Source organism: Enhydra lutris, unplaced genomic scaffold, assembly GCF_002288905.1.
Source record: "Enhydra lutris kenyoni isolate GAN:26980312 unplaced genomic scaffold, ASM228890v2 scaffoldscaffold64, whole genome shotgun sequence".
In the NCBI taxonomy this organism is placed as follows: domain Eukaryota; kingdom Metazoa; phylum Chordata; class Mammalia; order Carnivora; family Mustelidae; genus Enhydra; species Enhydra lutris.
Genome location: NW_019154148.1, coordinates 1,441,702 through 1,462,350, shown reverse-complemented (window position 1 = coordinate 1,462,350; position 20,649 = coordinate 1,441,702). Strand labels below are relative to the sequence as shown.

The following is a 20,649-nucleotide window of genomic DNA, read 5'->3' as shown; positions in this document are numbered from 1 at the left end:
TATTTATATTTTTATTTTTTAAACTTAAATTCTAGTTAGTTGACACACAGTGTAATATTGGTTTCAGGAGTAGAGTTCAGTGGCTTATCATTTACACACAATACCCAGTGCTCTTCCTACCAAGTGCCCTCTTTAAAACCCATCACCCCTCTAATGCACCCCCCACCCACCTCCCACCATCTACCCTCAGTTTGTTCTTTATAGTTAAGAGTCTCTCAAGATTTGTTTCCCTCTCTCTCTTTAATTTAAATTTCACGTATGAATAATTTATGTTAAATTTCACGTATGAGTGAAATCCTGTGGTATTTGTCTTTCTCTGACTTATTTCACTTAGCTTAATATAATCTAGCTACATTCACATCATCGCGAATGGCAATATTTCATTCTTTTTGATGGCCGAGTCCTGTTCTATTGAGTGTGTGTGTGTGTGTGTGTGTGTGTGTGTGTGTGTGTGTGTGTATTTGGGTATTTGGGCTCTTTCCATAGTTTGGCTATTGTTGAGAATGCTGCTATAGACATAAGGGTGTACACACGCCTTCCAATGTGTATTTTTGTAACATTTGGGTTAATACCCTGCAGTGCAATTGCCCCTAGCCAAGTACTAGCACTAAAGCAGCCGAGTTCCTTGAGCAAGGTCACTCAGCCTGCCTCCAGTATTTGTCAGTGGGCTTCAAGCTGTAAAGAGATATAATTTTCTACATTTCTTTTCCCTTTGTTCTCCACATCACGATTAGCAGACCTGTGCAGATTTATCATATGTTCAATCATGCCGCATTGCTATGAAAGTTTTACCTTTAATAACTTTAAATAGCTCTGGAGGAACTTACTCATCTGGAAACTTGTGCCTACCACCCATAGATGCTTAATAATTGTTAAATGAATGAAATACAACATATGACTTTTCTCAATATTCAAAAGCAAAGATCATTTAGAAGCACTTGTTAAAAGCCTTTTTTTTTTTTTTTTTTTTGGTCCCCAGAGATTCTATTGGGAGGTCAGTGTGAGGGTTCACGACTCTGTTTTTAACAGTTCTTGGATGATTTTCATGCACGAGATTCAGGCGTTACATTCTAACAAATCTTTACTCATTGGTAAAGGGTGACTTTTTTTCCTTCGGGTCTATGCCTGAAAGTTATTTAAAAATAGGGGCTGCCGTCCTATTTCTCTAGGCTAGCGCCTAAATCCAGAAAACACCTGTTGAATGAATGACAAAATGATAGGAGAATGGATGTACGTTTGGTGCCCTGTCAGCCATTTACCACACAGGTCCTCGAGGATCCCATTTACTTCTAAGAGCGAAAGTCGGGGCACCCGGGTGGCTCAGTGGGTTAAAGCCTCTGCCTTCCGCTCAGGTCATGATCTCAGGGTCCTCGGTTTGAGCCCCGCATCAGGCTCTCTGCTCTGCGGGGAGTCTGCTTCTCCCTCTCTCTCTGCCTACTTGTGATCTCTCTCTCTGTCAAGTGAATAAATAAAATCTTAAAAAAAAAAAAAAAGTGGCCTTTGAAGTCAAACCTCTTGAAGAGGCTCTCCGAGCCCCTGGACTACATTTCCCAGAGTTCCAAGGGATTCCCGCGCAGGCGCACTTGGAAGTGCGTCCTTTTCCTTCCCTGAAGCCCTCAGGTCACTCCCATCCACCCCCTTCCGTTCCATCTTTCCTCGGCGGGTCGCAGGGAGAGCCGAATCGGCTTGTGTGTCTGTGTCGCAGCAGGCTGGACTCATGGCCTCGCTCTTGCATTTCCACGGGCGGGTGGTACTGGTCACCGGCGCGGGGGGAGGTGAGCACGCGAAAGCCGGAGAGCGGACGCCCGCCTAGCCTTGGCGCCCGGAGCCCCCCTTCTCGTCCCGGGCTCCACGCGCAGCCGCAGCTGCAGTCCCGGCGCCGGGGCTGCGGGCGGTGTTGGGGCGGCGGTGGGGGTGAGTGAAGGCGGCGTGAAGAACCAGCCAGGGGACCGGTGGGCCGGGTGGGAGGACGGGTAACGGCCGTTCTCGAGGTGCCGACTCTGCCGAGGAGGGAGAGGTGGGCCTGGCCGGCGTTGAGTCCAGAAACCCCCAGTCACAAAGTCCCGTGCAGCTTCCCAAGGCCCCCGGGGGTCCTGCAAGAGAGAGGCCGGGCTACGCTGCGGTTTTCAGGACTCGATAAAAGTTTTCACTGATGCTGGGTCGCCTCTCTTCTCGCCTTAGGCCTCTTGTCGAGTCCTCGGAAGGCTGTGGAAAAGCCGGACGCGACAGGAGTCACCCCCAGAGGAGGAGGGATGGCAGCCCCTTGCCTTTAAAAAGTCAGCTGTGCAGTGTTTCTCTTCCTCTTTCAGATGGTTCTAAGCCCTTGAGAGGTTCTTCTTTAGAGAGGGGAGAGTCTTCTTGTTGAAGTTTGTGTGCTTATCAAGCCAAACGCTGTAGTGGACTGGCTGGACTCTTGGTGCGAGTTGTAAACTCAGAATGCCTGCCAGAGTCAGGCAGGTGTTAGGGTGGGCGTGGGATAGGAACAATAGAAACCGGGGGGCGGGGGGAGACATTTCTGGAGTGGGCCAGAGCAGAATGGAGATTTGTTAGGTGAAAAAACCCTATTCTTGAAGGAGGGGGAAAAAAAAAAAGAGGAAAACCGCTCATACCCGTGGTGGTGTTCTGCCCTGTGATTTTATGCTATTTCCCACTCTAACCCCCAGGTGTTGGGATCTTGACCTTCTTTGCCTTTGATTCCCACGGCTGGTACCTTATATCTAGAATAGACCTAACATGTAATTAACTTAAATTGTGTATTAAAAGTCACAACAGTGGAATTGTCAGTTAATCCATTTGTATCTTTACGTCTTTGTTGATAGATTCTAATGCCCCCATTCCCAAGATGTTTCTAGTCTTCATTGGTGGCCAAGAATTTTATACCCATAGCTATATTCATCCTAAAATGATCATATGTTTTTGGAAAACCTTTCTTTCTTTCTTTCTCTCTCTCTCTTTCTTTCTTTCTTTTTTTTTTTTTTTTTTTTTAAGTAGGCTCCATGCCCACCTTGGAGCCCAGTGCTGGGCTTGAGCTGATGACCCTGAGATTAAGATCTGAGCTGAGATCAAGAGTTGGTTGCTTAACCAACTGAGCCACCCAGGTGCCCCTGGAGAGCATTTTGTTTACACTTGGCCTTTGATGGAAAAAATTAACTGATGCATTGAGTGTTCTAAGCCTGTTTAAATAGTGAGTGATTTGCAGTTTGAAATACCTTTTGCACCATGACCCAGGACACCCATACACCATTCATGACATGATACATGGTAAATGAAGCACCCTCTAAAATTTTCTATTTCACTAAGTAAGTGTGCATTGCTACCTCCTAAACTGATTTTGTGAATCATTGAGTTGTGAGTAGACAATAATGGACTTAGCACCTCCTGTTTATAGAGCCCTGCAGACTTTCCCTTGCCTGGATTATGGTATGGTCACCAGCTCTTGCTGAGGGAGATAAATAATTTTGTAGTGAAGTTGAGACTGTCTTAGGTCATCATTGAAAAACGGAGACAGAGATGAAGTTGCATTCCTATCACGGAGACTTGTCCTTGAGGTCTTGGGTTTCTCATTTAGAGATTCATACCCATATAACTGAGTCAGTGCTGAACATCCCAGGAGGGTATCCATGAATGCCTGCAGGGCCTGATCTGAGAATTAGTCTGACTCCAACCCACTCCTATTCTACAGATAAGAGAAATTTATCAGGGTACCTGGGTGTCAGCCTTTGGCTTTGGTTATGATACCAGGGTCCTGGGATTGAGTCGGACTCCCTGCTTAGCAGGGAGCCTACTTCTCCCTCTCCCTCTGCTGCTCACCCTGCTTGTGCTCTGTCTCCCAAGTCAATAAATAAAATCTTAAATATGTATATATATATATCTGCACTATTCAGGTGCTGTTGTTTAGCTTGAAATACAGATTAGTTTATTGGGAGATCTGGAAGGAGAGTTATAGAATTGTCCACACAATTCTCTGTGCTTATCAAGCCAAGCACAGTACTTCAGCTGGAGTATTTTGCCATGGTTGGTGGTATAACAGGGGAATAACAGGGTATAATAGTCATTTATTGATTGACTGAAGTGGTTGTTGGGAATGTAACTGTTGAAAGTTGAGGATTTGGGCCATGGAAGAAGGAAGGAAGTCCAGTCATTTTGAATTTCAGAGGGTTTTGAGAGCACAGATGTTGCATCTGGAACTAGTGAGAAGTGTGTGCGTAGCTGGAGATTCTGAGTAAAGCTGGAAAGGGAAATAGTCTAGGGAGCTATTTTCAGGGGCTTTGTTGTTAACTTAGGAGTGTAAACTACCTAACCCTAAATGAGCAGTTTGAGTTAAGAGTCAACTGAGATTTGACAGTGTTAAAGAAATTAAGGTCAAATAAAAAAAGAGAAATGAAGAAGAGTGATTGGCAGTGAATTTAGGTGTGGGTGAGAAGAGAATTAAGAATTAAGAAGATGTGAGGGAATTAAGAGATTATGACGAAATGGAGGCTCTTGGATTTAACTTTTTGTGCCTTTGACTCTGAAGCTGTGCTGGGTGGTGTGGGAAATACAAAAGCGTGACATATTCAGTCTCAGCCATCAAGGACGTTCTAGTTTAATTGGAGAGGCAGACTAATGGGCATAAAGTATTAAATAATATTTATATAAACACTATTAAAACATGCAAGGGGGGCACCTGGGTGGCTCAGTGGGTTAAGGCCTCTGCCTTCAGCTCAGGTCATGATCCCGGGGTCCTGGGATCGAGCCCCACATTGGGCTCTCTGCTCGGCAGGGCGGGGGCCTGCTTCCTCCTCTCTCTCTCTCTCTCTCTCTCTCTCTGCCTGCCTCTCTGCCTACTTGTGATCTCTGTCTGTCAAATAAATAAATAAAAATCTAAAAAAAAAAAAAAAAAACATGCAAGGGTCCTTCCTAATCTGTTAATGAGTTAGTGGGGTTGGAGGGAAAAGAAAGGAGACTGTCATTTTTCACTTTATATGCAGATTTGTGTATAGTTTATACAGGCCTTGATGATAAAGGAACATCATTTACATTGTCTTTTGAGAGAACTATATAACTTGATTTTAAGTTGAGACAATTCTCTTATTAAATTAGGTCACTCTCTCTACCAGCGACTCACCCCATTCCTTTCATCCATTGATTTTTCTACTGTGTTACCATTAATTTTGTATTCCAGGATCTTCTGGTCATAAGCCTTTGATTTCCTTAAAAACACAATGTTTAGAACACGTGCTTCAGCCTTGATCTGATAAGATATGAGAGGACTTGAGTTATGTGTATTGGCTGAAGACTTTCTTTTTTTTTTTTTTTTTTTTAAGATTTATTTATTTACTTAGAGGGAGAAAGAGCACGCACAAGCAAGGGGAGCAGCAGGCAGAGGGAGAAGCAGGCTCCCTGCTGAGCAGGGAGCCAGATGGCGGACTCGATCCCAGGGCTCCAGGATCATGACCCGAGCTGAATGCAGACACTTAACAGACAGCCTCCCTTTAGTGTCTGGCTAAAGTCTCTCTTACCATTCAAAGTGAATTAGCTTCTACAATAAATTATTTGGTGATATCTTTCAGTTTTGGAAAACTTTATATTTTTGGGTTCTTTTTAGAAGAGCCTGATACTTTTAGCAATCTTAATTTGTTATTTGTATGCTGCTTTATCAATTTAAATTTAAGCCAGTAGTTAAATTTATCAGGTAATTTAAATGAAAAAGATGTATATATATGTTAAAATGATTTAAATAATACAGAAGTAAGCCTTCCACCCTTGGTTGCTAGTTACACAGTTCTGTTTCCAGAGGTAACCTCATAATTGCCATTTCATATATATTTATCCTGAGATACTATGTGCCTCTAAAACCTATATAAGTATATGTATATATTTTGGATAACAAATTTACACCTTGTACCTCTGAGTCTGAAATAAATATTTTTTGTGTTTGGTAATTGTGTAGTCAAGGTTCGGTACAGGATATAGAAATGACTAGATATTTGAAGCAGGAAAGGATTTAATGTAGGTATTTGGGGGATGCCTGGCTGGCTCAGTGGGTGGAGCATGTGATTTGTAATCTCAGGGTCATGAGTTCAAGCCCCATGTTGGGCATGGAGTCTACTTAAAAAAATAAAATTAAAAAAATTAAAAAAAAAAACCGCAAAACTACCACGGGCAGTTGGGTGTTTGACACTTTGTCTTGTAATGACTTGTGGAACCATCGGAACTGGTTCAGGAGGGAATTCCTAACTCGGGGGCTGCTGTTGGAACTGCTACAGTCCCAATAGCCACACCGTACCAAGGGTCTAAAGAGTGGAAGCTGCCAGCTGGAGCTTGATCAAGAGGGAGCTCAATCAAGAACTACACACACTATTTCTTAATACCTGGGAGGATTTAAGAAAGCAGCTCCTTAGCCATCGACGACAGCCAGAAGTCACCATAAGCTAACTTGCCTCATTTCCACCTTCCAGAAGTGGAAATGCCTTTAATGCGGGAACCTTGGAGCCTCCTAGCAGCGGGGTAGGGGGGTAGGAAATGGTGGGCAGAATAGGTGGAAAATATGGTTTTAAGCTTTCTGACCTCTGTAAGTAGAAGAGGGTGAGCTAGATGGGGAGAGGTCCTATCATTATAATGTAGTTAATTGCTCGCCACTTACTTTAAAGATTATTTATTTATTTGACAGAGAGAGAGAGAGAGAGAGAGAGAGATCACAAGTAGGCATAGAGGCAGGCAGAGAGGGGGAAGTAGGCTCCCCGCTGAGCAGAGAGCCCAGTGTAGGGCTGGATCCCAGGACCCTGAGATCATGACCTGAGCCAAAGGGCAAAGGCTTAACCCACTGAGCCACCCAGGTGCCCCTCACCGGTTACTTTAAAATAGGGGTTGATTTGAATGGACCCCAAAATTGCTAACATTTGTTCAACTCTCTTGATGCCTTTGTTTCTGTTTTTTTTTTTAGGGCTGGGCCGATCCTATGCCCTGGCTTTTGCAGAAAGAGGAGCATCCGTTGTTGGTAAGTTGATAAAATTTTCTTTTTAACGAGTAGCTGGGATTGAGAGTACTGTCCTCACAAGTCAGTCACCTTTGTCTTTACATGAAATCATTTGTCAAGGTCAGATTTCATCCTGATTATTTCTTCTGCTGGCAAAAGTTTTCCTCCTTGAGGCTGACTTTCTAGTTTACTTTTTTAAGGTAGACTAGCTCCGCAGAATCTGAAGCTGAACAGAATTGATAAGGTGGTCACCCATTCATTGTACAGAAGGAAATTCGTGAATTTGGTAAACTGTGAGCTGTAATTTTTTGAGACAGAAGGCTGATGCAAAATGAATCCCTTTAAGTATAAATATATTGATAAAAATAAGAAGTTTGGAGTCAGGGAATCCAAAGTATGTTTCTTTTTTCTTTTTTTGTTTCTTTTTAAATCTCTTTCATCAAAATTTTTCCTCGGGAAGTTTTTACCAACAAATTTTTAAAGTTTTCGTTGAAGGGACAGTTGGATGAATTTTATTATGGTCATCAGTTGGAAGACGCTGCATTGAAGGATCACAAGGTGGGAGGTTTTAATAGTTTAAATGTTTTGCTCTGGCATGATGCGGTATGCACGCGGGAGTGGATCCACCTGCCGCCAAGCCTTGGTGGACAGTAATTGAACGAGTGCTCAGTGCAGGATACATAGTAGGTAGAGCAGATGATAGGGTCTAGTATTTACTAGTCTCTTCGTAGAGATAAAATTGTTGGCCCACAGGGCTTAATAATGACCGTATTTCTACCTCTTACTAAGGCACAGAGAGAGATAAATTTCCCCCAGTTTGTGTTTGGAGACATGTATAACAAAAGTGTAAGCAGGCACCCTGGTTTTCTAGATAAAGAACACACAAACAGGACATTTAATTATACTCTTCTCCCTCGGGTGGATATGTAGCTTATCTTTATGTAAGGGACATAGAGTCCATGTTCCTGTTTAAAGGCATTATCTCTGCTCTTTGTGGCCAATTTTGATATTGTGGTATTTAGCCAGAGGGCGTGGGCTCCGTTCAGGCCTGTTTTGCCAGATTTTCACAAGATACTTCATTGTCAAGGTCCATAGTCCCATGTTGTTCCTGTTTTTCTCTTATTTCTGTTGCTGCTGCGTAATATTTTTACCCTATAACTTTTGATTTAGTTACCTTTTTTTTCTGCTCAGTTCTGTGTGGGTAAGGACTCTGTTTTATCTTCTGTATCTCCTAAAGGACCTAGACTATTTCCTTGTTCAGAGAAGGTACTTTGTTCACTGGACCTTTTTTGTTGTTTGACATAGACTCTTCTTGAAGGGGGTGGGGGTGGGGACACGTGTGTCTTTTGAGATTGGTCAAAAAAATTCCTTTTTTTGTGTGGGATTAAGATATAATCTTAGTTTATAAACTTATTTTGTAAAAACTTTACAGCATCGTGTGGTCATGTGGGTCATTTTTCCTGTATTGATCTCTTACTGTTGAGTTTATTAAATTCGGAACAGGAGCTTTAAAATTCTAACAAAAAGAGAAAGAGGTCTTGCTTGTCTTTTTATTTTGTCATTGCAGCATGTGCTGGTGAAGTCCAGAAGGACAGGTACTGTGTCTTGCAAAATCATTTGTCGTACTTGGCTGAAGAGCCAGATTTCGTTTGGTTAAGGGCTTGCCAAATCATTTGTCATACTTGGCTGAAGAGCCAGATTTCATTTGGTTAAGGGGAAAGTCATTCTGTTGAAATGGCTTACCTTTTGGTGGATTTTTTTCTACTGCTTTTTTTCCTGTGACCTACCTGTGAACTTTCTAGACCAGCTGCAAGTTGTGTTCCTCCCTGGCCACTGCTACCCCCTAGTTCTAGCTTTTCAGATACCTGTTTCTAGCTTGCATCACACACACTACTGTTTCTTCTTTGTTAATTTTTGTTTTGCCCAGTGTATTTTTTACATGAGTAAGAAAAAGTAGAGGAATAAATAAACCTGGGAGGGTATGACATCAGGGTATCTTGTCTATGAAAAAGTGATTCCTCCTAATTTTATGACTAGCTCAGAGTTCCTTAAGAAGTAAGACCAAAAGGGTAGAGTAGTTGGTTTCTCATGTAAGTCACCTTATGCTGGGTTATGCTGGGTTAACAAATAAATCTCAATGTCTGACAATAGTAAAGAATTATTTCATGCTTTTGTGGCCTTTTAGCCTCTAGTCAACTGTGTCTCTGCTCTCAGTGTCTTCCTAATTTCAGGATCCCAGCTAAAGGAGCAGCTTCTGTCTGGGACATTGTTGTTCTTGGGACGGAGGGAGGAAACCAGTGGATCCATGATGGCTCCTAAGTCTCTTCTTAGCATGCCACTGCCACTCCCGTTTCATTGGCCAGGGGAAGTCCCTTGGCCAAGGATCACAAAAGATATTCTCTGACTTCATGTTAATATGATTGCTGTGTTTTATATCCCATAATAGAAAGAATTGTGGGAGATTGCAGTCTGGGTATAAGAACTGGTCAGCCTTTGGCTGATAGTTACAACAAGGGATGTTCAGTGTTGTCTAAATCACATCTTACAGGAAATGGTTTTACACGCCTGTGAATGTTGGCACTGGAATTTTTTGGACTTTTCTCAGTAGGTGAGCCATAGGCAGGACTCCGAGTCTTAAGTTTTCTCTTGAGGGCATGAGCAGAAAGATGGCTCAAGTGGTCCAGCAGGAAGAACCTCTCTTGACCATTAGAAAGGCAGAACCTTTTCAGTTCTTGAACTGGAGAAGTAGCACCTTCGGGTCATTGAAATCACAATCCTTTAAGAATGGCATGATTTCTTGCCTGTGCTGCTGTTACACAGTGGCTGGTAAAGATGACTCTTAGGTTCCCAGGGCCTGATGACAGAGTCCATGTTTCCAAGCCCAGTGTGATCCTCATAGCTGAAAGGGGAACGGTGGTGGGAAAAACACACTGCCTTCCAAGTCAGGTCGGGCTTCCAGTCCTGGCTATGCTGCCTAACCATGTGATCTCTTACACTGTTAGTAGCCACCTTATCAAACTTTGAGAATTATGGTGGGGATTAAGTGACATCAAAAACTAAAGGCCTGGTGGGGAGGAGTCAAGATGGCGGAGAAGTAGCAGACTGAGACTACTTCAGTTAGCAGGAGATCAGCTAGATAGCTTATCTAAAGATTGCAAACACCTACAAATCCAACGGGAGATCGAAGAGAAGAAGAACAGCAACTCTAGAAACAGAAAACCAACCACTTTCTGAAAGGTAGGACTGGCGGAGAAGTGAATCCAAAGTGACGGGAAGATAGATCGCGGGGGTAGGGGCCAGCTCCCAGCAAGTGGTGGAGCAACGGAGCACAAAATCAGGACTTTTAAAAGTCTGTTCCGCTGAGGGACATCGCTCCAGAGGCTAAACCGGGGTGAAGCCCATGTGGGGTCAGCGTGGCCTCAGGTCCCGCAGGGTCACAGAAGGATCGGGGGTGTCTGAGTGTCACAGAGCTTACAGGTATTAGAACGGGGAAGCCGGCTACAGAGACAGAGCCGAGGAGTGAGCTCTCAGCTCGGGGTTACCTTGAACCGGTCACAGGCTCGGTCAGCTCGGAGCGTGGCCAGAGGCCAGGGAGATGGGAGTAATTGGGTGCTATTCTCTGCGGGTGCACTGAGGAGTGGGGCCCCGAGCTCTCACTCCTCTGAGCCAGAGACTGGGAGGCCGCCATCTTCATTCCCGTCCTCCGGAACTCTACGGAAAGCGCTCAGGGAACAAAAGCTCCTGAAAGCGAATCCGAGCTGATTATTCAGCCCGGCCCCTGGTGAGGGCGGAGCAATTCCTCCTGGGGCAAAGACACTTGAGAATCACTACAACAGGCCCCTCCCCCAGAAGATCGACAAGAAATCCAGCCAGGACCAAGTTCACCTACCAAGGAGTGCAGTTTCAATACCAAGGAGAGCAGCGGAATTCGAGAGGAGGAGAAAGCAAAGCACGGAACTCATGGCTTTCTCCCCATGACTCTTTAGCCTTGCAGTTAATTTAATATTTTTTCTTTTTCAATTTTTTTTTTCTTCTTCTGCTAAACTTTTTTTAACTTTTACCCTTTTCTTTTTTAACGTTTTATATATATATATATATATTTCTTTTTTATATTTCTTTATTCGTTTTCTTTTTTTAATTTTTTTTTTTTTTTTTTTCTCTTTTTTTTTTTTTTTCTTTCCCCCCCCCCCCCCCCATGATTTAGGATCACTTCTGATTTGGTTAAAGCATATTTTCCTGGGGTCTTTGCCACCATTTTAGTATTTTACTTGCTCCTTCATATACTCTTCTCTGGACAAAATGACAAGGCGGAAAAATTCACCACAAAAAAAAGAACAAGAGGCAGTACCGAAGGCTAGGGACCTAATCAATACAGACATTGGTAATATGTCAGATCTAGAGTTCAGAATGACGATTCTCAAGGTTCAAACCGGGCTCAAAAAAGGCATGGAAGATATTAGAGAAACCCTCTCTGGAGAGATAAAAGCCCTTTCTGGAGAAATAAAAGAACTAAAATCTAACCAAGTTGAAATCAAAAAAGCTATTAATGAGGTGCAATAAAAAATGGAGGCTCTCATTGCTAGGATAAATGAGGCAGAAGAAAGAATTAGCGATGTAGAAGACCAAATGACAGAGAATAAAGAAGCTGAGCAAAAGAGGGACAAACAGCTACTGGACCACGAGGGGAGAATTCGAGAGATAAGTGACACCATAAGACGAAACAACATTAGAATAATTGGGATTCCAGAAGAAGAAGAAGAAGAGAGAGGGGAGCAGAAGGTATATTGGAGAGAATTATCGGAGAGAATTTCCCTAATATGGCAAAGGGAACAAGCATCAAAATCCAGGAGGTTCAGAGAACCCCCCTCAAAATCAACAACAATAGGTCCACACCCCGTCACCTAATAGTAACATTTACAAGTCTTAGCGACAAAGAGAAAATCCTGAAAGCAGCCCAGGAAAAGAAGTCTGTAACATGCAATGGCAAAAAATATTAGATTGGGAGCAGACTTATCCACAGAGACCTGGCAGGCCAGAAAGAGCTGGCATGTTATATTCAGAGCACTAAACGAGAAAAACATGCAGCCAAGAATACTATATCCAGCTAGGCTATCATTGAAAATAGAAGGAGAGATAAAAAGCTTCCAGGACAAACAAAAACTGAAAGGATTTGCAAACACCAAACCAGCTTTACAGGAAATATTGAAAGGGGTCCTCTGAGCAAAGAGAGACCCTAAAAGTAGTAGATCAGAAAGGAACAGAGACAATATACAGTAACAGTCACCTTACAGGCAATACTATAGCACTAAATTTATATCTCTCAATAGTTACCCTGAATGTTAATGGGCTAAATGCCCCAATCAAAAGACACAGGGTATCAGAATGGATAAAAAAACAAAACCCATCTGTATGTTGCCTACAAGAAACTCATTTTAGACCCGAAGACATCTCCAGATATAAAGTGAGGGGGTGGAAAACAATTTACCATGCTAATGGGCAGCAGAAGAAAGCAGGGGTGGCAATCCTTAGATCAATTAGATTTTAAGCCAAGACTATAATAAGAGATGAGGAAGGACACTATATCATACTCAAAGGATCTGTCCAACAAGTAGATCTAACAATTTTAAATATCTATGCCCCTAACCTGGGAGCAGTCAACTATACAAACCAATTAATAACAAAATCAAAGAAACAGATCAACAATAATACAATAATAGTAGGGGACTTTAACACTCCCCTCACTGAAATGGACAGATCATCCAAGCAAAGGATCAACAAGGAAATAAAGGCCTTAAATGACACACTGGACCAGATGGACATCACAGATATATTCAGAACATTTCATCCCAATGCAACAGAATACACATTCTTCTCTAGTGCACATGGAACATTCTCCAGAATAGATTACATCCTTGGTCCTAAATCAGGTCTCAACCAGTATCAAAAGATTGGGATCATTCCCTGCATATTTTCAGACCACAATGCTCTGAAGCTAGAACTCAATCACAAGAGGAAATGTGGAAAGAACCCAAATACATGGAGACTAAACAGCATCCTTCTAAAGAATGAATGGGTCAACCAGGAAATTAAAGAAGAATTGAAAAAATTCATGGAAACAAATGATAATGAAAACACAACGGTTCAAAATCTGTGGGACACAACAAAGGCAGTCCTGAGAGGAAAATATATAGCGGTACAAGCCTTTCTCAAGAAACAAGAAAGGTCTCAGGAACACAACCTAACCCTACACCTAAAAGAGCTGGAGAAAGAACGAGAAAGAAACCCTAAACCCAGCAGGAGAAGAGAAATCATAAAGATCAGAGCAGAAATCAATGAAATAGAAACCAAAAAAACAATAGAACAAATCAATGAAACTAAGAGCTGGTTTTTTGAAAGAATTAATAAGATCGATAAACCCCTGGCCAGACTTATCACAAAGAAAAGAGAAAGGACCCAAATAAATAAAATCATGAATGAAAGAGGAGAGATTACAACTAACACCAAAGAAATACAAACAATTATAAGAACATACTATGAGCAACTCTACGCCAACAAATTTGACAATCTGGAAGAAATGGATGCATTCCTAGAGACATATAAACTACCACAACTGAACCAGGAAGAAATAGAAAACCTGAACAGACCCATAACCAGTAAGGAGATTGAAGCAGTCATCAAAAATCTCCAAACAAACAAAAGCCCAGGGCCAGGCGGCTTCCTGGGGGAATTCTACCAAACATTTAAAGAAGAACTAATTCCTATTCTCCTGAAACTGTTCCAAAAAATAGAAATGGAAGGAAAACTTCCAAACTCATTTTATGAGGCCAGCATCACCTTGATCCCAAAACCAGACAAGGATCCCATCAAAAAAGAGAACTACAGACCAATATCCTTGATGAACACAGATGCAAAAATTCTCACCAAAATACAAGCCAATAGGATTCAACAGTACATCAAAAGGATTATTCACCACAACCAAGTGGGATTTATTCCAGGGCTGCAAGTTTGGTTCAACATCCGCAAATCAATCAATGTGATACAACACATTAATAAAAGAAAGAACAAGAACCATAAGATACTCTCCATAGATGCTGAAAAAGCATTTGACAAAGTACAGCATCCCTTCCTGATCGAAACTCTTCATAGTGTAGGGATAGAGGGCACATACCTCAATATTATCAAAGCCATCTATGAAAAACCCACCGCAAATATCATTCTCAATAGAGAAAAACTGAGAGCTTTTCCGCTAAGGTCAGGAACACGGCAGGGATGTCCATTATTACCACTGCTATTCAACATAGTACTAGAAGTCCTAGCCTCAGCAATCAGACAACAAAAGGAAATTAAAGGCATCCAAATTGGCAAAGAAGAAGTCAAACTGTCACTCTTCGCAGATGATATGATACTATATGTGGAGAACCCAAAAGACTCCACTCCAAAACTGCTAGAACTTGTCCAGGAATTCAGTAAAGTGTCAGGATGTAAAATCAATGCACAGAAATCAGTTGCATTTCTCTACACCAACAACAAGACAGAAGAAAGAGAAATTAAGGAGTCAGTCCCATTTACAATTGCACCCAAAACTATAAGATACCTAGGAATAAACCTAACCAAAGAGGCTAAGAATCTGTACACAGAAAACTATAAAGTACTCATGAAAGAAATTGAGGAAGACACAAAGAAATGGAAAAATGTTCCATGCTCCTGGATTGGAAGAATAAATATTGTGAAAGTGTCTATGCTACCTAAAGCAATCTACACATTTAATGCAATTCCTATCAAAGTACCATCCATTTTTTTCAAAGAAATGGAACAAATAATCCTAAAATTTATATGGAACCAGAAAAGACCTCGAATAGCCAAAGGAATATTGAAAAAGAAAGCCAAGGTCGGTAGCATCACAATTCCAGACTTCAAGCTCTATTACAAAGCTGTCATCATCAAGACAGCATGGTACTGGCACAAAAACAGACACATAGATCAATGGAACAGAATAGAGAGCCCAGAAATAGACCCTAAACTCTATGGTCAACTCATCTTCGACAAAGCAGGAAAGAATGTCCAATGGAAAAAAGACAGCCTCTTCAATAAATGGTGTTGGGAAAATTGGACAGCCACATGCGGAAAAATGAAATTGGATCATTTCCTCACACCACACATGAAAATAGACTCAAAATGGATGAAGGACCTCAATGTGAGAAAGGAATCCATCAAAATCCTAGAGGAGAACAGAGGCAGCAACCTCTTCGACCTGAGCTGCAGCAACATCTTCCTAGGAACATCGCCAAAGGCAAGGGAAGCCAGGGCAAAAATGAACTATTGGGATTTTATCAAGATCAAAAGCTTTTGCACAGCCAAGGAAACAGTTAACAAAACCAAAAGACAACTGACAGAATGGGAGAAGATATTTGCAAACGACATATCAGATAAAGGGCTAGTGTCCAAAATCTATAAAGAACTTAGCAAACTCAACACCCAAAGAACAAATAATCCAATCAAGAAATGGGCAGAAGACATGAACAGACAATTCTGCAAAGAAGACATCCAGATGGCCAACAGACACATGAAAAAGTGCTCCATATCCCTCGGCATCAGGGAAATACAAATCAAAACCACGATGAGATATCACCTCACACCAGTCAGAATGGCTAAAATTAACAAGTCAGGAAATGACAGATGCTGGCGAGGATGCGGAGAAAGGGGAACCCTCCTACACTGTTGGTGGGAATGCAAGCTGGTGCAACCACTCTGGAAAACAGCATGGAGGTTCCTCAAAATGTTGAAAATAGAACTACCCTATGACCCAGCAATTGCACTACTGGGTATTTACCCTAAAGATACAAACGCAGTGATCTGAAGGGGCACATGCACCCGAATGTTTATAGCAGCAATGTCTACAATAGCCAAACTATGGAAGGAACCTAGATGTCCATCAACAGATGAATGGATAAAGAAGAGGTGGTATATATACACAATGGAATACTATGCAGCCATCAAAAGAAATGAAATCTTGCCATTTGCAACGACGTGGATGGAACTAGAGGGTATTATGCTAGCGAAATAAGTCAATCAGAGAAACACAACTATCATATGATCTCCCTGATATGAGGAAGTGGAGATGCAATGTGGGTGGTTTGGAGGAAAAGAATAAATGAAACAAGATGGGATTGGGAGGGAGACAAACCATCAGAGACTTTTAATCTCACAAAACAAACTGAGGGTTCCTGCGGGGAGGGGGGTCGGGAGAGGGTGGTGGGATTTTGGACATTGGGGAGTGTATGTGCTATGGTGAGTGCTGTGAAGTGTGTAAACCTGGAGATTCACAGACCTGTACCCCTTGGCCTAATGACACATTATATGTTTATAAAATTAAAAAAAAAAACCAAAACCAAAACTCAAGGCCTGGGGCTCCTGGGTGCCTCAGCTGTTGGGCTGTGCCTACAGTTCTGGTCGTGGTGCTGGGGTCCTGGGCTTGAGCCCCGCGTGGGACTCTCTGCCTGCCGGGGGTCCTGCTTCTCCCTTTCCTACTCCCCTTGCTTGTGTTCCCTCTCTTGCTGTCTCTCTCTCTGTCAGATAAATAAATAAAATCTTAAAAAAACAAAAACAAAGAAAACTAAAGGCCTTTGTAAAGGGAAAAGAATGGCGCCAATGGTAGGGACTGCCTGCCCTGTGTGAGCCCCTTTGCTTAGGATCTGGAATGTCCAAGTGAGCTTGAGGTCTTGCTCACGCAAGGGCATCCTAGCCACCTTATATGTAACGTGTTTCTATTTTAGATTCTTAAAGAAAAGGGTCTACCTTAGGCACTGATGTATTCTCTTCAGTGTAAACTCAGTGCTTTGCTTAGCGATCACTAAGACATACACGCTGAAGCTGGTGCAGCCACTCTGGGGAACGATATGGCACTTCCTCACCAAGCTGAAAATAGAGCTACCTTACCATCCAGCAATTGCACCAGTAGGTATTTACCCAAAGAATACAGAAATACATATATGAAGGAGTACATGCACCCTGATGTTTAGAGCAGCATTATCAACAATAGCCAAACTATGGAAACAGCCCACATGCCCTTCGAGTGATGAGTGGATAACAAAGACACACACACACACACACACACACACACGAGTACTACCCAACCATCAAAAAGAATGACATCTTGCCATTTGCAGTGATGTGGATGGAGCTAGAGCGTGCTGTGCTCGGTGAAATGAGTCAATCAGAGAAGGACAAATAACAGGTGATTTCATTCATGTGGAATTTAAGAAACAAAATGGACGAACATAGGAGAGGGAGAAAGAGAGGGAAATAAATCATGAGAGACTCTCAACTATGGAGAAGAAAGTGAGAGGCGATGGAAGAAGGTGGGTGGGGGCTGGGCTAGATGGGGGATAGGTATTAAGGAGGGCACTTGTGGTGATGGGCACTGGGTGTTGTGTGTAAGTGATGAACTCTTCTCCTGAAACCAATATTGTGCTGTATGCCAACTAACTGGAATTCAAATTAAATGGATGAATAAATAAATAAATAAATGGGAAAAAAGGACATACATGCTGATTAAGTGAATGGGTTATATGACACACGGAGAAGGATCGCAAGAAGGCACGTGTGGATTCCAGCTTATGATAAAGGAGCTATATATACAATGTCCACACCTTCCCCAGATGCTTCTTAGGACTTTCACAAACCCAGGTGATGGGAGGCAGCCTTTAAAGATAGCTTTAGAATAGCCCCAGGCTGTTTATAATTTTTAAATGATAGAAAAATTAAAAATTCTTCATACAGTTAGTAGATATCATCACATGGACTCCTTTATTGATCCAACAGTTATTTATTGGGTGCTTGTCATGTAGCAAGCCTGTTCTAGGAGCCGAAGGAATAGAGTGGGGGATAGAATAGATGTTTTCACAGAGCTTACATTCTAGTTTGGGGGGGAGAGCTTTGGGGAAACACAGTAAGAGTAAACACAGTAAGAGTTTTACATAACTCTGTCAGCTAACAAAGAGTTCTGTGGAGAAAGAATCTGAGTGAATGGCCTGGAAGAGAATTCTGAGGAGGGACCTGGGGGCAGGAAGAGATTGTGCCATTGAGATGTGGGGCCCAGGAGCCTGTGATGGGGGCCCAGCTAGTGAGTGTATCAGTCTTGGGGCAGGAGTAGGCTCACTTTTGTTCAGGGTCAGTCAGAGGGCCAGTGCAGCTGGAGCAAGGTCATCAAAGGGGACAAAACTGGGAGATGAGAACAGAGAGGTTGCGGAGAGCCAGATTGCAGATCCTTTAGCTCTGAGCCCAGACCAGCTTTTACCCTGTTGGAGATGGGGAGCCATTGGTGAGTGTAAATAGAGGAACAGCCTGACCTGATTTAAGCTCTAAGTGGATGGTTCTGATTGCTGTGTAGAGAATAACTGTGGGGGAGCAAGAATGCAGGTGGGGAAGGATGATGAGGTCACTGGGGCTTTCGTACCATTAACTCTTCTTGGGCATCTTAATGATTTTTCCATTAGAGAGAGAAAAGAAAGCAGAGTCCTATCAAGTTACTGCAATAATCCACAGAAGAGATAGTGGTGAGATAGGTCGTAGGGCTGGAGGTGGGGCAAAGAGGTTAAATTCTAGGTATATTTTGAAGGTAGATAGGGTCGGGTTTGCTGATTTGCTGATGTGGGTTGCCAGGGAAGGAGGAAGATTGAGAGGCCATTTACTGAGATAGGGAAAGACCCACAGGAGAGTGGGATGGGGAGGGAGGAGATGTTCCTGCTAGACTTTGAGAAGGAGATACTCAGCAGACAGTGGCCTACAAGACTATGTCGTTGGGGGACAGGTTGCAACTCCATCAATCTGAATATTTTCGGTTTATAGATGGTATCCAAAGCCAGGAGACTGAATTACCTCACCTGGGTGGTGAGTACAGATGAGCAGGGAAGAGGTCCAACGACTGAACTCTGGATGATCAGTTTCTCATTTTCCATTTTTTCTCTCAGTAAGGATTACTTTGATGCCTTCTTGTTGTTCAGACAAAGAAAACCAGGTACAGGAGCCTAATTTAAGACTCTGCTTTCTAAACTATCACTGCAATTTGTGGCCCTTCACATATTTAGAAACACTGATGGCCGCTCAGGAGAAGCTTTCTGATGGAGAGTGAGTGTATCTTTCAGCCTAACAGTGGAAACAGTATGGCAACTCTGTGTTGTTCCCTTTTGGTTTAGTGGAAAAAATTGTGTTCTTTTTTGGATAAAAGAAACTTGCTTCCAATGTTAGAGGAACAGAGTGGCTTTATGGTAGGTGCAGATTCTAGTCTGGATTTTGCCATTTCCTACAGCCTTGGCTCCTCTGGCACGTTCCCTAACCCTTCCGGACTTTCCTCATCTGTGAAACTGGGAACAGCTGTTCTGCCAACATTTCAAAAGCTCTGTGGAGGGGTGCCTGGGTGGCTCAGTGGGTTAAGCCTCTGCCTTCGGCTCGGGTCGTGATCTCAGGGTCCTGGGATCGAGCCCCGCATTGGGCTCTCTGTTCAGCAGGGAACCTGCTTCCTCCTCTCATTCTCTCTCTCTGCCTGCCTCTCTGCCTGCTTGTGATCTCTCTCTCTCTGTCAAATAAATAAATAAAATCTTTAAAAAAAAAAAAAAAGCTCTTTGGAGAGCAAAGGCTGCAGTGTACCCAGTGGTACTTTGAAAATGTCAATTATACATATACCAGTATGAGGTACAAATGGTATTTTAAAACCCTATTTATTATTATTATTATTCCTTAGAATTTTAGTCATCCGTTTAATGGTAACAGTGTCACATAGTACGGGCAGGTTTCTCTTTGCATGTAATTGCAAAAAGATCTTTTCCCATTGTTGCTCTCCCAGGCTTTCACCCTGAGATTTAGGTCTGGTGACAGTGGCATGATGCATGGGGTCAGTGTTCACTGAGTGCATTCCGATGTGGAGCCTTGTCTTGAGTAAGTCTGTTCTGAGGCTGTTTAACTGTGTGGCTCTGATCTCAGGTAGTTATTTACATGAGCTTCAGTGCTTACCTGTTTGGTTGCACTTTGAACAATTTCCACTTGAGGGTAGTGTTCCATTGCACAATGGAGTAATTCTTTGCAAATATCCCGTTAGCCAGTTTGCTTTTGAACTTTGCCTTACTTAGTTAAAAAGGCTCTTACAAGCTTGTTAGCTGTGAGTCTTAAACTCCTGCTATTTTTTACTGGTGGTTTCCTGTCATTTGAGTAATTGCATAGAAATGAACAATTAAGAGGAGTTTAGTGTTGAGAATCTTTTTTCATCTCTTGAGCAATAATGTAAGCCTCTTTCCATTACTTTGTGTCTTCATACCAGTTTTTATTTGCAGTAAGACAATAAGACTACACTGGTAGAAAAATATATTCCAGTCCACCTTCTGAAAAACCCTTTTCCTTAAAAAAGTTATGTGAAAACACATTTGACTTAGCTGATTTTCAGTATGGTTTGGCGTTGGCTTTTTCCCTGCCTCATTCCCTTATCTTTAACCACCCAACCCCATCCAGCCAACATCTGAATAAAAAGAGAGAGAGAGTGGGACGCCTGGGTGGCTCAGTTGGTTAAGCAGCTGCCTTCGGCTCGGGTCATGATCCCAGTGTCCTGGGATCAAGTCCCACATTGGGCTCCTTGCTCATCCGGGAGCCTGCTTCTCCCTCTGCCTCTGCCTGCCATTCTGTCTGCCTGTGCTTGCTCTCTC

General features: G+C 42.6%; 1 protein-coding gene across 1 annotated transcript in view; it reads left to right on the top strand.

Annotated features, from left to right (window-relative positions):
* The first annotated feature begins 1,667 nt into the window (after positions 1-1,667).
* LOC111158891 (hydroxysteroid 17-beta dehydrogenase 4) overlaps positions 1,668-20,649 on the top strand; it is an 88,978-nt gene continuing 69,996 nt past the window's right edge. Inside the window, exons 1-2 of the mRNA XM_022521191.1 lie at positions 1,668-1,775; positions 6,926-6,979. Coding sequence (XP_022376899.1) covers positions 1,718-1,775; positions 6,926-6,979 — 112 coding nt within the window. The 5' untranslated portion in view covers positions 1,668-1,717. The remainder of the gene's footprint in view (positions 1,776-6,925; positions 6,980-20,649) is intronic.